At 40.5% G+C, this 12,097-nt stretch overlaps 1 protein-coding gene across 1 annotated transcript; it reads left to right on the top strand.

Annotated features, from left to right (window-relative positions):
- The first annotated feature begins 408 nt into the window (after window positions 1-408).
- On the top strand, window positions 409-11,566 carry pkp2 (plakophilin 2). Its single transcript, XM_070853765.1, has 13 exons — window positions 409-680; window positions 1,947-2,017; window positions 3,220-3,845; window positions 3,979-4,117; window positions 4,700-4,907; window positions 5,138-5,315; window positions 6,898-7,015; window positions 7,274-7,435; window positions 9,231-9,407; window positions 9,646-9,799; window positions 9,972-10,164; window positions 10,307-10,394; window positions 11,263-11,566. Exons 1-13 carry the CDS (start codon window positions 485-487, stop codon window positions 11,329-11,331), a joined length of 2,379 nt encoding a protein of 792 aa, XP_070709866.1. The 5' UTR covers window positions 409-484; the 3' UTR covers window positions 11,332-11,566.
- The last annotated feature ends 531 nt before the right edge of the window (window positions 11,567-12,097 follow it).

Genomic DNA, 12,097 nt, shown 5'->3' on the forward strand with positions numbered 1-12,097 from the left:
TTACTGTAAAATAAATGCATCTGTTTAAATCTTGAAAACGTGTTAGTAAATATATATATAATCATGAATACTGTCTGACTAGTGCTTGGGGCCCCATTCTTAAACTCCAGATAACTTATTAGATTGTCCTATTTCACAATTTTATCATATATGATTGTATTTAAATTCTAATGCTTTTGTCTTGTGAATAAATTGAACTGAAAGCAGCATAAAGTGACACAATTGGGTATGACTGTGTGCAGTAACACAGTAAATGTGCTTGCTTCCAGTCCACCCAGTGAGGAGTAACACTCACTGTTACCACCCAGCAGAGACACCTGACACCTCAGGTGCGTCGCCTGTAGCCCCGCCCCCTCAGTGGCAGGACGTCGACCCACCTGAGAGGGACAACAAAGGCAGGACCGAACATTAATCCAGGAACACCTCCTGTGCGGTTCAAATGAAACGTCCCACATAGACCCTCGGTGGAGTTTGGGGTTTGTTCATGATGGAGGAGGTGTTTTTTAAATCAGCTTTACCTGCGCTGGACTCGCTCCTGCTGGATGACACCAGTCTGGCTCTGCCGGCCGAGCCGACTCCAAGATCCTCGGCGAGGGTGAACTCGAGAGACCGAAGTCTGCGCGTTCAGCAGCAGGTTCAGCTCACACTGGCACGGAGGGCAAGAGGGACTTTGTTAAACGGTAATGTCCAGTCTCTGATTGTGATGAACGTGTGGCTGATTCATTGAAGATCACACTAGAGGCTCTCAGGTGTCACCCCTCGGATTTCCACTGTAAAATGAGCACCAGGCCACTCCTATTCCATATGCTGTGTCCACCTGAGAGGATTATTTCAAAGAACTAACTAATATTTTACAAGAAAAAAAGGCAACAATTAGATCAAAGTCTGAAAAAATGATGTGCATTAGAGCCGCTGAACAACATTTTTCTTCTTTTTTATTTCTCAGTTAATGTCTTGTGACCCTAAGTGACCCTTTCTGTCCAGAGGATATGCTCTGTGTTTACCCGACTGGAGATCTACTATCATTCATACTGCATATGGGCATTTTTTCACGTCTGGCATGAATGCAAGCATGGTTTGCTTGTCCAACAGGTTTCTGCAGTTTCATTCATCAGCCTAAAGGGAGATGGAAGTGACAGCTGACAGAGCTTGAATTTAATATCTCACCCACTGGCCTGCTTTCCATGGGGTTAGGCCTGTGCCCTTATTTCTTATGCAGTAGTGGCCTAAATAAAGACGTGGGTGCGTCAGCTATGAACTCTGGTCAGTCATAAACTTAAATTAAACTAATGATAATAATATTATTGTCAGAGGACCATTGATTTAGTTCCATAGAGCAGTAGTAGCAAACCCTCAGCTGGAACCTGCAAACGATAGAAACAAATAATTGATGATTAAAGTAGGCGTCAATAAATTTTCTGTCATCTGACTAAACAATGAGTCAACTTGTTTCAGATCTACATAACAATGAATATGTGTTACATTTATTTTAGATGACTTATTGTGTTTCTTTTGTTATGTGGGATCCTGTAACACTACACTGTGGGAAGATAACATCTAGGTATAATGGGTTTTGTAAGGCCTTTGGGGGGATACAGCTCACATTGTACATACAAGGTATTTATGGCAATTAATGGATCACAAATTTACAGAATTAGAGACACAGCCAAGACCTAAAGTATCTCTTTCACCTGTTCTCTGCTTTCTTGCTTCTGCCTTTGCCTGCCTCTTGTCAGTCCCTCTTAATGCAAGTGAACATGACATTTGGTTTGCATTAGTCTGCAAAGATTCACACAGCACTCTGAGTGTGTATTGTGCTTTTTCAGCCCAGGCAGTCAAAGGAGGATACACACCCCTGACCAGAGGAGGTGTTAATGTTGCCATGCGTTTAGGCAATTACAGTGTGAAACAGTACACTCTAACAAAACCTCTTTGACTTGTTTCAGGTAGTGTCCATTTACAGAAAAACACAGCAAAGAGCTTTGATGCTACAGATGGACTTTTACCAAACACGAAGGTAAGAGAACCTTTTACCTCGCTTCATTTAGTTATTCATGCACACACACACACACACACACACACACACACACACACACACACACACACACACACACACACACACACACACACACACACACACACACACACACACACAAACAGGTTAGTGATATTTATCATCTTCGTCTTTTGTCACTAAAAAGGTTTATCTGATTTTTCCCCACCTAAAACTGATTTGATCGGCTTTGGAAACCCATGACAGATGGCCATCACATGCAGTCTATTCAATACTTTGCCTGTTTTTCTACCTGGACATTACAAAAGAACCACATGAACTCGTAGATGTATATCAAGCTGTGTATTGTACGCCATCATTTGAGTGTAGTCAAATGTGATGCAGCTCCAGGCCTTTCAAATAAATCATTGTGTTCTTACATTCAGATTAACCTCACAGATCATTTGTGACTTTTTAACAGTGTTTGCTGAAGGTGTAAGGAGTCCTGAAACTGACTAAATAAAATAAATGAAGGTTGAATTTATTTTACATCTGATTAGTGGTGAAATAAAAGGATATTTTTTTCCTTTCCATTAATGTAATTATGTACGTACACATTAATACATTCAAATAATTAAAAGCTTTTCTTTTTTGACTAACTGATTAAATGGTAACGGAAAAGTGTAATGCTTTATATTACTTTTTCATTCAATTTTAATTATTTAACTATTGATATTATTTATTGATTAGTCAGCATTCAGGTTTACATTTTATTTGTCTGATAAGCTTAACTTGTCTGATAAGCTTAACTTGTCTGATAAGCTTAGCAGTAAGATTATCAGACTGAAAGGTTTGAAATGTTATCTATTCACTATGGGAACCGACTTTGATATGAACATTAGAATTCTATAGACATGTTATGATGAATGTGATGTTGATGATGAAGCACAGTTTAAGACTATATAACATTTCAAACCTTTCAGTTGTGTAATGTAAACCACTCAGTAGTGGAGTTTTCTTTCTGTATACAGGTGTTAATTTAAAAATAAAGCATGGCGGGCCTCCATAGACTTTAATGTATCATATAACTCAAAATAACTAATGAACTGTTCAAGGCATCATGTTGACCTGTTGTACACTTATTTAGGGCAATACTGTGTATTTCAGAGGAATTCAAATCGAGAGTGGCACAGTGTATCCAAGTGTGTGTTTTTTTTTTTTTACAGGTGAATAGATCGAGCTTCACCAACCGCTCTCTTTCAAGCAACCATGTGCAGAGACCATCCAGGAGGGTGGAAGTGTCTCCTACACCGAGCCCAGAGTTACCTCGCAGTCGCTTCAATTACAGCACCTACCGTTATGGAACGTACACCCATCCAGGTCCCAGTCAGCCATACAGGGTGGGCACTCTGCTGGACCACTCATTGGGCTCTGAATCATTTCGTCACTACGCCTTCTCAGAGGTACCCCTTGTTACGCAGCCGCACGCGTCCACAGCTGCACTCGGGAGCATCCACCGGAGGTCTCTCAGACAGAAAGCAGCACCGCCGCCTTTGTTTGCAAAGGCAGCGTTCCAGCAAAATGGTGAATACGGCTCTCGCTGGAATCATAGCCAAATTCTTGGCCAGCAGGAGAAACGCACTGCGCAGGGACAGAGAGGTGATATGATGCTTGGTGGCACCCAGCCTGATGACGGCTTGTCCTGGTTGGCTCACGTCAGGGGGGAGGGTCAGGGGCTTCGCAGACTGAACTCATATCCGCCCTCGGTCATCAGCTTGGAGGTGGACACAGGGAGGCAGATGGACATGGAACTTCCCATCCCGCAGATACATGCGCAAAATGTCATGACAATGTAAGATTGTGTGTCTCACAGTGTGCTCACTTACCTTAATGTATGCCTGCATTGTCCAGATGTGTGATTCGAGCCATGTTTTGAGACATTTAGGGATTTTGTTTTTTTTTCATTCATGGCTCTCCTCTCACAGGATATCAGAGAATAAGACTCCAGAGATGACGTTAGAGAGGGCCATCAACCTGTTGACCCAGGATGATGAGGAAACACTGATCACTGCAGCCAGCTTCATACAGAGTCAATGTTTTAAGAGTGCTGATGCCAAAAAGAAGGTATGTTTAATCATATGCACCACATGGGATCATTTTACAATGATCCCATAAAAATGCAAATTCCAGCTTGTCTTACCACACGAGAGATATAGAAATACGCAATCTGGATTTTCACCAGCTGACTTTGAAGCTCAGATTTAGCACAGACAAGATCTACATCTGGATCAGTGTTATACCTCAAGCGTTTAATAAGGTGGAGTTTAATGCAGCACCTTGTCTCTGCAACTTATTATCCCTCCAGAAATTGTTTGTTGTAGGTTTAAAATCCACAATTCAACAGACTCAAGTCAAGTTAAATTGTGATGAAATGAGTCTTTAGCATTTGACCACCCCTACTATTCATGGTGAATCCAAACAGGTTTTCTGGTTAAGTACATTTAAGTGTTTTATGCCTGTCAGCCCAACCACAAGCCCCTAGGTTTGGCAAAGTCCACTTTGAATGGGACTGTAGATTGGCTTAGCAGGAAAAACGAGATGTTTTATTTAATTTGGCTATGGCTGGGAATGTTATCAGTAGCTTGAGTAGATTTTGCATCTGTCTGCCGATGAATCCATCAATCATTAATCGACTATTGTTTCCAGGTGTACTACCTCAGCGGGATCGGAAAGCTCCTGCAGCTCCTCCACAGTGACAATGAGGAGGTGCAGCGTACCGCCGCTGGGGCTCTACGTAATGTTGTGTACCAGAGCAGTGAAAACAAGATGGAGGTGAAAGAAAGTGATGGACTGGCCACCACTTTAAAGGCACTGAAGAGCAACCGTGATTTGGAGACCAGGCGAGAACTTACCGGTCAGTTTTTTTTAGTTAGCTACATAAATAGAAAGTCGGATGTTTAAACCAAAATTTTCCACTTTCAGTATATTATTGGCTGCACACTTAATATAGACAAATATTGGCTTTAACACCTTTAAGATCTTACAGTGGGGATTAGATAGACGGATAGATAGAAGCCAGTGCAGCTAAAGTTTTGGGAGAAATGTCTTTGCATATAATAAAGTATGTTTCCATGTCACTCCTAGGTCTTTTGTGGAACCTCTCCTCTCATGACCTTTTGAAGGAGCGCCTTTCCAGAGAGGCCTTATCTGTCCTCACCAAGTCGGTCCTGGTGCCGAGTTCTGGCATTTCTGAAGGAGAGAACCCAAAAGACGAGCTCCTAGCTGATGCTGATGTTTTCCACAATGCTACCGGCTGCCTGCGGTAGGCTGCTTTGTTTGCTTTGAAATTAGATACTCAGAGCTTTTATAGCGTAGATTGTATACAGTAAACAGACACCCCTACTGGCGTCAGATATTCAGCTCATACCAAACATATAGAATGAAAAATGAATAAAAAAGCATGTTCTTTGCTAGACATGAAAAATAACTGTGCAAAACTGTATGAAGAAAAATTGATTATACTAATTTATGAACCAGCAACCATATCATGAAGCTTTCTGGTCAGTATGTACCTGAATGGCACATAAGGAGAAACTGATGGAGAGCGTGAAAAGTTCACAATGAGCAGCAAAAAAAGTAGCACAACAGAGCCTGTGTTTGTTCATTGTGCAGTATAAGGCAATAATGATAATGATATTACAAAGGGCAACAGTTAAAAGATGGCAGAGCTACAATAAGAGACACTATCAGTCTGTGCCAAGCTGAGTTATGAGCAAACAGTGTCTGAACACAGCGTGAACTGTTATCAGCCTTCATCTGAATCCTGCTGTAATAAGAAGCAGGAAACACTGATTGTTATTCTGTGGAAAAAAACTCTGTACAGGTGAATCCTCTCAGCAAAAAAAAACAATTTTAGAAATTTAAAGAAAAAAGAAGCTACCAGTCCCTCACATATTAACTTGATTTTAATAAGACTACAATCCAGATATCCAAAAGTCAAAATTCTTCTGTCAGCAAAGCAGATGTTACACTCGTCACTCCGTTGCTTGTGACAATGTCTTCCTCACGATCCAAAAGTAATCAGTATGGAGAATAGGCCGATATGTAACATAATTAATTAATAATATTATTAATTAAACATAAAAGCCTAAATACTCCTCTCTCATTAGGCCAAGTCACCCTAACTGATAAGTGATTGCCATCCTATTTTTTATACAATTTCTGTACTATCACAATATATCTGTGGTGGTCCATGATTATGTATCATACTGTTGGACTAGACATGTTGTAAAGACATACAGTGTATCATTTCTCTGTTTATAGCGCAGCAGATATCAGACGTACTGCTCCCTTGGCAACTATAGCCAGATCAAATGAGTGCAAGACTGAATTATTCATCGAGCTCTCTCATCTCTCCGCTCTGCTGAACAGAAATCACTCAGTCCTCGCTGGCCCAATGTTATCAAGTTCTTCTAATCATGTTCTCCAACCTTTTGAGCTCCCTGTGGATGACGAGTTCCTCTGATATTCATATTTCACTAATGCACAAAGTACCCGTTGTGTGGAGTCAGAGTGGCAATTGTTGTATTATTTTTCATAGAAAAGGTGGATTACATAAAAATGTTTTTGTCGGTCTGTGAAATAATTTGTCATGATTGCTACAATGTTTGGAAAGTGAGAGATCCAAAATATCGCATCCATTACCTTCTTAGAATTATGTGGTTGACAGGAGATGACGTTTTTTTGGCTTATAATGTGGGAACTCCTTTATATGAACATGGTTTATTTTTCTGATATGGTTTAGTGAGACTGAATGCTTATCTGATTGAAACACACACACACACACACACACACACACACACGTCACATTAGCTTGATTGTTTCTGACTGTTTGTTGTTTCCAGAAATCTGAGCTCTGCTGGTCCAGATGGCAGGAAGGCAATGAGGGAGTGTGAGAATCTCATTGACTCTCTGGTCTACTACATCCGGGGAGCCATAGCTGACTATAAGACAGATGACAAGGTGAAATAAAAATGATAAGTGTTTCAGAAACAATGTTTATCTTCACAGTCAGTTTCACAACAAATGGCTTAGCGGTTTGATCTCTAGTGGAACTTGTTACAGGCGAACACCCAAAAATCCTTCTCTGTTACATTTAAATCTCTTGACGCACACATGTACGTATTAAAAAACTGTCCCATTTAAGCTTCAGGATGTTGTATCTATGTGTGTAATCATACTGTTTTTAATTTGATATTTATCCATGTATCTGCTCTGAAGTCCACAGAAAACTGCGTCTGCATCCTGCACAACTTGTCTTATCAGATAGAGGCAGAGCTTCCTCAGAAGTACGCCAGAGACCTCAGAGAATCTCGACAAAACTTGGCTCCCAAGCCAAAGGCTGTCGGCTGCTTTACTTACCGCCCTGCTAAGATCACAGAGGTAATCCCTGCAGACATTAATCAACACTGACATTACAAAAGATGTCCTTGTGGTATAATATTTGAGGGCAATATTTTGTGAAATCTGGTGGATTGCTGCTCATTTATTCACCCATAAAAGAGTTTCTTAGAAAGCAAGCATATTTATCTTTCTCTTACATCATGTGTGTGGAAAGAAACATCAAACAAATGATTCATTTTACATTCCTGCTTCGTCAGGTGCGTCTGGTTACGAACTGTTACGAACTTATGTGTTACAATGCTTTGTTAAAGCTGATTTAATCAATACTTTTTATATTAATAGTGTTATTAAATGAATAATATGTGCTAAAATGAAACGGGTCCCCTGTAGTCAAAAACCCACATTCACATAGATAATACAGATTCTAAATTATCACCACCTAAACAGTTCTCCTCCCGTTCCCCTCAGCTCTAACTTAGTTAACTTTATTGTTAACGGTTCACTGCTCTCATCAGTGTCGTTCCCAGACAAAGGAAGCTCTAAAAACTGCTTCCTGCCCAGCACTGACCAGCAGGTGGACAAAATTAATGAGAAGCTACAGAGCATAGTGGAGAATTTAGCAGCTAAAGAGTCCAATATTGCCTGCAGCAGTTGATGGAGACCAAACCAGAGCAAAAAGGAGAGTGTATCTTTCCTCTTTTGTCTGGTGGACTTTAAAACACAGTCTCCTAGATGTGTAAATCAGCAGCTGCATTACATTCACTATATCACCTTTATAAATGCCATAATATATCAGTGTTGTGTCAAATGCTTGAGTTTGGACCTATCAAGGTCATTCACATCAAACTGATGCCAAAATGTTCACTATTGTCCTAAACATCATTGTACTCTAAATGTGAATTAGCCAGTAGAGTTGTGGGACTAGAGACAGATCCAAAAATAACAGTTGGCAGCAGAGGATGAGATACCCTGACTTTTAGTCCCTCATAATGCTCAAGCAGCAGAAATGCTAGATCCTAGACTTACTATAATGCCACTTGATAGGATCCCCGATTAGACCCTCCCTGTCTGGGAAGTTTCCTCATCTTTCAAACTCTACAGCCCGAGTTTATAACACAGGCGCTTTTGTCTCCAAGCCCAAACTGAAATAACCCTGATGACCTAATCAAGGTTATTATCTCAGACTTTGGAGCGTCTATTTCAGAGCCACAGAGGACATTATCCAACTGGAGTGTCACTCCTCATGATGAGTAAACTGAGCTTGATCTGTAATATCAGGGGAGCGCCCCTTTAAGGCTAAAACGTCACATTGAAACAGAAGTTAGAGCGTGTTTAGCTTATGTAATGTGGAGTACTTTACAGAAGCTAATCACAGGGTATCTTTGGTACTTTCACAAAGAGGAGGAGAAAGTAGAGGATTTTTTGATATAATGATACTTTTAATACCCCTTTTACACATATGTAGCATGTATCAAGACAATGATAATCAAACAAGGATACAGGATTATTTTGGAGGATATATTTAGTTTTTACTTGCCAATCATCTGCATTGCAGTTACTTAGTGGCCGCATTGGGCAGTTTGAATCCTTTATAATTATGTGAATTTACAGTATGATGATGCTGCAAAATGACATGGATGCTCAGCCAGTCCTCCCTGGTTAACTAAACTTTAAATGCCTACGCAGACACACTCAGTACACAACAGGCCGAAACAAATGATGGTTGTTATTTATCATTAATCTGCTGCATAATAACTGCCTCTTGTTGTCAATATGAACCCAGTGAACCCACTGATCTAAAATCCACTGCAGCTGATCAACTGTGTCTTTGCAGCACCTGGAGCGACAGTGCCCCCTGCTGGAGGAGAAGGCCAACCCCCGTGGCATGGAGTGGCTGTGGAGTGCCATCACTATCCGGATGTACCTGTCGCTGATGGCCCGCAGTGTGCGTCACTGCACCCAGGAGGCTGCCATCGGAGCCCTGCAGAACATCACGGCGGGGAACGGAGCGGTAAGATGGAGCAGATATAAAAGATGAGCTCTGCTGAGTAAACCTGTGAAACTCCACAAATAAACAAAGAAGAAAAGAACAACATGGATCTAAACATTGACCACATAACATTATGTAGACTTCAATTGATCCATATTTGGATTTAATGTTTTAGTTGTGGGTCAGATGCAGTTTATCAACAAGACAAGTGTGGACATTTGGAGTTACCTATATAAAATATAATTCTGTGGCCTCACAGGTGACTGAAGCCATCACCTTCACTATAGTTCAACGGGAAAATGGCCTTCAGCACGTCAAGAAGATGTTAGAGGAGGGAGAGAGTGATGTGAAGAGGATGGCTATATCTCTAATAAAAAACATCTCTCGCTACCAGGAGCTGCACTCTGACATCGGTAACTGTTTCCATCCACCTGAGATACTTTTGAGGTTTTAAATATGCACCTGTTCTTTTTCCTCTATAAAGGATTTACTTGCTGACCAATTTTTTTTCCATTTGGACCACAAACTATATATATTTTTTTCCCATTTACATACTTTCTGCATCTTTTACTTGTTGTCCTGAAGTGAAACAGGTGTTGCCAGAGGTGCTGTGGATGCTACCCAATGACGACACCGCCACCGACCTGCCCACTGAGGTGACGGCTGCTCTGTGTCATATCCTGATTAACCTCAGTCAGAGCGACGTGCAGCACGTCAGAGCCATCGTCAACCATGCAGCCCTCCCAAAGATCATCAACATCAGCAGCAAGGACAACGGGTTAGTCTGCTCTCACCATACACACACCTCCCACTTCAGAAAAGGATGCACCGAGAAGCAAAGGACCTCTAACTTCATGTGTGGGTTTGAATACTTCCATTACATTTATATATGTACACATATGTGTGTGTGTATTTGCTAGTTATGGACCAACCAGAGCTGGTCAGGCAGCATGCGTCCTGCTGCACACCATGTGGAAACACAGTGACCTCCATGGGGCCTACAAGAAGGTGGGTTCCTATCTATGCAACACATGCTTCGCTAAAGGATAACGCCGTGTATTTGTCAATCATCTGGGTTTTCTCAGTCTAATTTGTCCTGATGCTGTCTGCACACAGTGAGTATAGACGCTGCTCGAAGTTTTTCTCATCCTGTCTGCATGTTTACCTGAAGCCTCGTTAACACTCATCTTTTTGCTCTGCACTGGAAGCTTTGAGAAACTTTATGTAGTTTTTGGAATTGTCACAGTGTTGGTACAGCCTGCCACATCTGCTCAGGGTCCTGCATATACAGATGATGTTACACATTATGACATTAGTATTGCCTGTACGCCAGAGAGTGTACATATGTGTGCCATATGTTTGTGCTACAGACTACCAATTCAACGAGCAGATTTTGATTATAGAGTTGGTACTTAGAAGAAGTATCATAAAGAATACCTCTAATGTGGTTGTGGAAAACGAATAATTCATCTGATTTTAGGCCTGTTGTTGATGGTCTGTGTTAGTTTATTATCTAAATTAGATTGTATAGTTTCTTACATCAGGGTTTATTATGATGCGACGATGGCCATAGACAGTATATTGTGAAAGGATAGACATTCAACTCACAGTTTAATGTCTCTGGTGATATTTGAACATTGAGGCCATTTGCAAATCCATGACCAGGACCGTCTCACGGCAGTATTAGAGGTATAAAATTGGTCTGTCAGGTAGGTTCATTCACCAGTTTAGCCACTTGTGAGCATTGTTGTCTTTTTTCATATTACCACTAGGGGGCACTAAAGTAAATACAATTCTAATCAGACAGATAATGGCTTTAAGAACCTCTGCAAGGCAACAGAAATGTGGTGTTCATAATCAACTTTTTGTTCTCCAGTGTGGGTACAGGAAGGCTGATTTCATCAATGCAAGGACCACAAAGGCTGTGAACTCCGGACGAGACTGAGCCGAAGATCGAGCAGCACTCACAATGCACTATTCCTCCTGTCATGGACCGTCTGTCACAGTTTAGAAGCTGTTGATTTCATTAAAGGAAATTTTTCCTTCCATGCTGCAGATAAAATATTGTGAACCATGTCTACATTTCCCCTCAAAAATGTCACATGAGAAGGATTTAAAACTCTAACTGTATTTTGTTGTTAGTGTGAGAAACATTTTGATTATATGACACAGGAAAAGAGTGGAATCTTGATATTAAAATACAGACAATCAAGAGATAACACAACAATAAACCCAAAGACACATTACATTTTTCATTTAATGGGACATTTAAAGCACTTTTTAAAAAATTTTTGTTGACATTCCTCATTTAATACAGATACTTCTGACTACTGTCTCGGTGCCTCACGATCAGAAAAAAAAAGAAGACAGATGAATGTAGAAAGTTTTTTCTGAAAGTGTAACGTCTCTTTAGCAAAGACGCTGAGTATGAAACTTGATGTTAGTGTATGTTTTTACTGAAGTGGAAGCTTAATACTTGAGAATGCTGTTGTGTGTTTATTTTTCAAGCAAAACTGTAAACAAACAAAGAACCACAATGAAAATATTCACACTAAAGACATTGTGAAGGATGAAAATCAAGCATTGACAAACACATGAACTGTTATAAATGTATATACAATGTATTTTTTAAAAGGATGATGACTGCTGTAACATACAACAAGCTGATCTCGTGTTTTCTGACTTGAGTTGTTTCCTCAATTAATAAAAAG

This window comes from Pempheris klunzingeri, chromosome 22, assembly GCF_042242105.1.
Source record: "Pempheris klunzingeri isolate RE-2024b chromosome 22, fPemKlu1.hap1, whole genome shotgun sequence".
In the NCBI taxonomy this organism is placed as follows: Eukaryota; Metazoa; Chordata; class Actinopteri; order Acropomatiformes; family Pempheridae; genus Pempheris; species Pempheris klunzingeri.

Coding starts and splice junctions, on each gene's coding strand:
- pkp2 (XM_070853765.1), top strand. CDS start 485: ATGATGGAGGAGGTGTTTTTTAAATCAGCTTTACCTGCGCTGGACTCG. Junction 681..1,946: donor AAGAGGGACTTTGTTAAACG/GTAATGTCCAGT, acceptor GACTTGTTTCAG/GTAGTGTCCATTTACAGAAA. Junction 4,908..5,137: donor GACCAGGCGAGAACTTACCG/GTCAGTTTTTTT, acceptor TGTCACTCCTAG/GTCTTTTGTGGAACCTCTCC.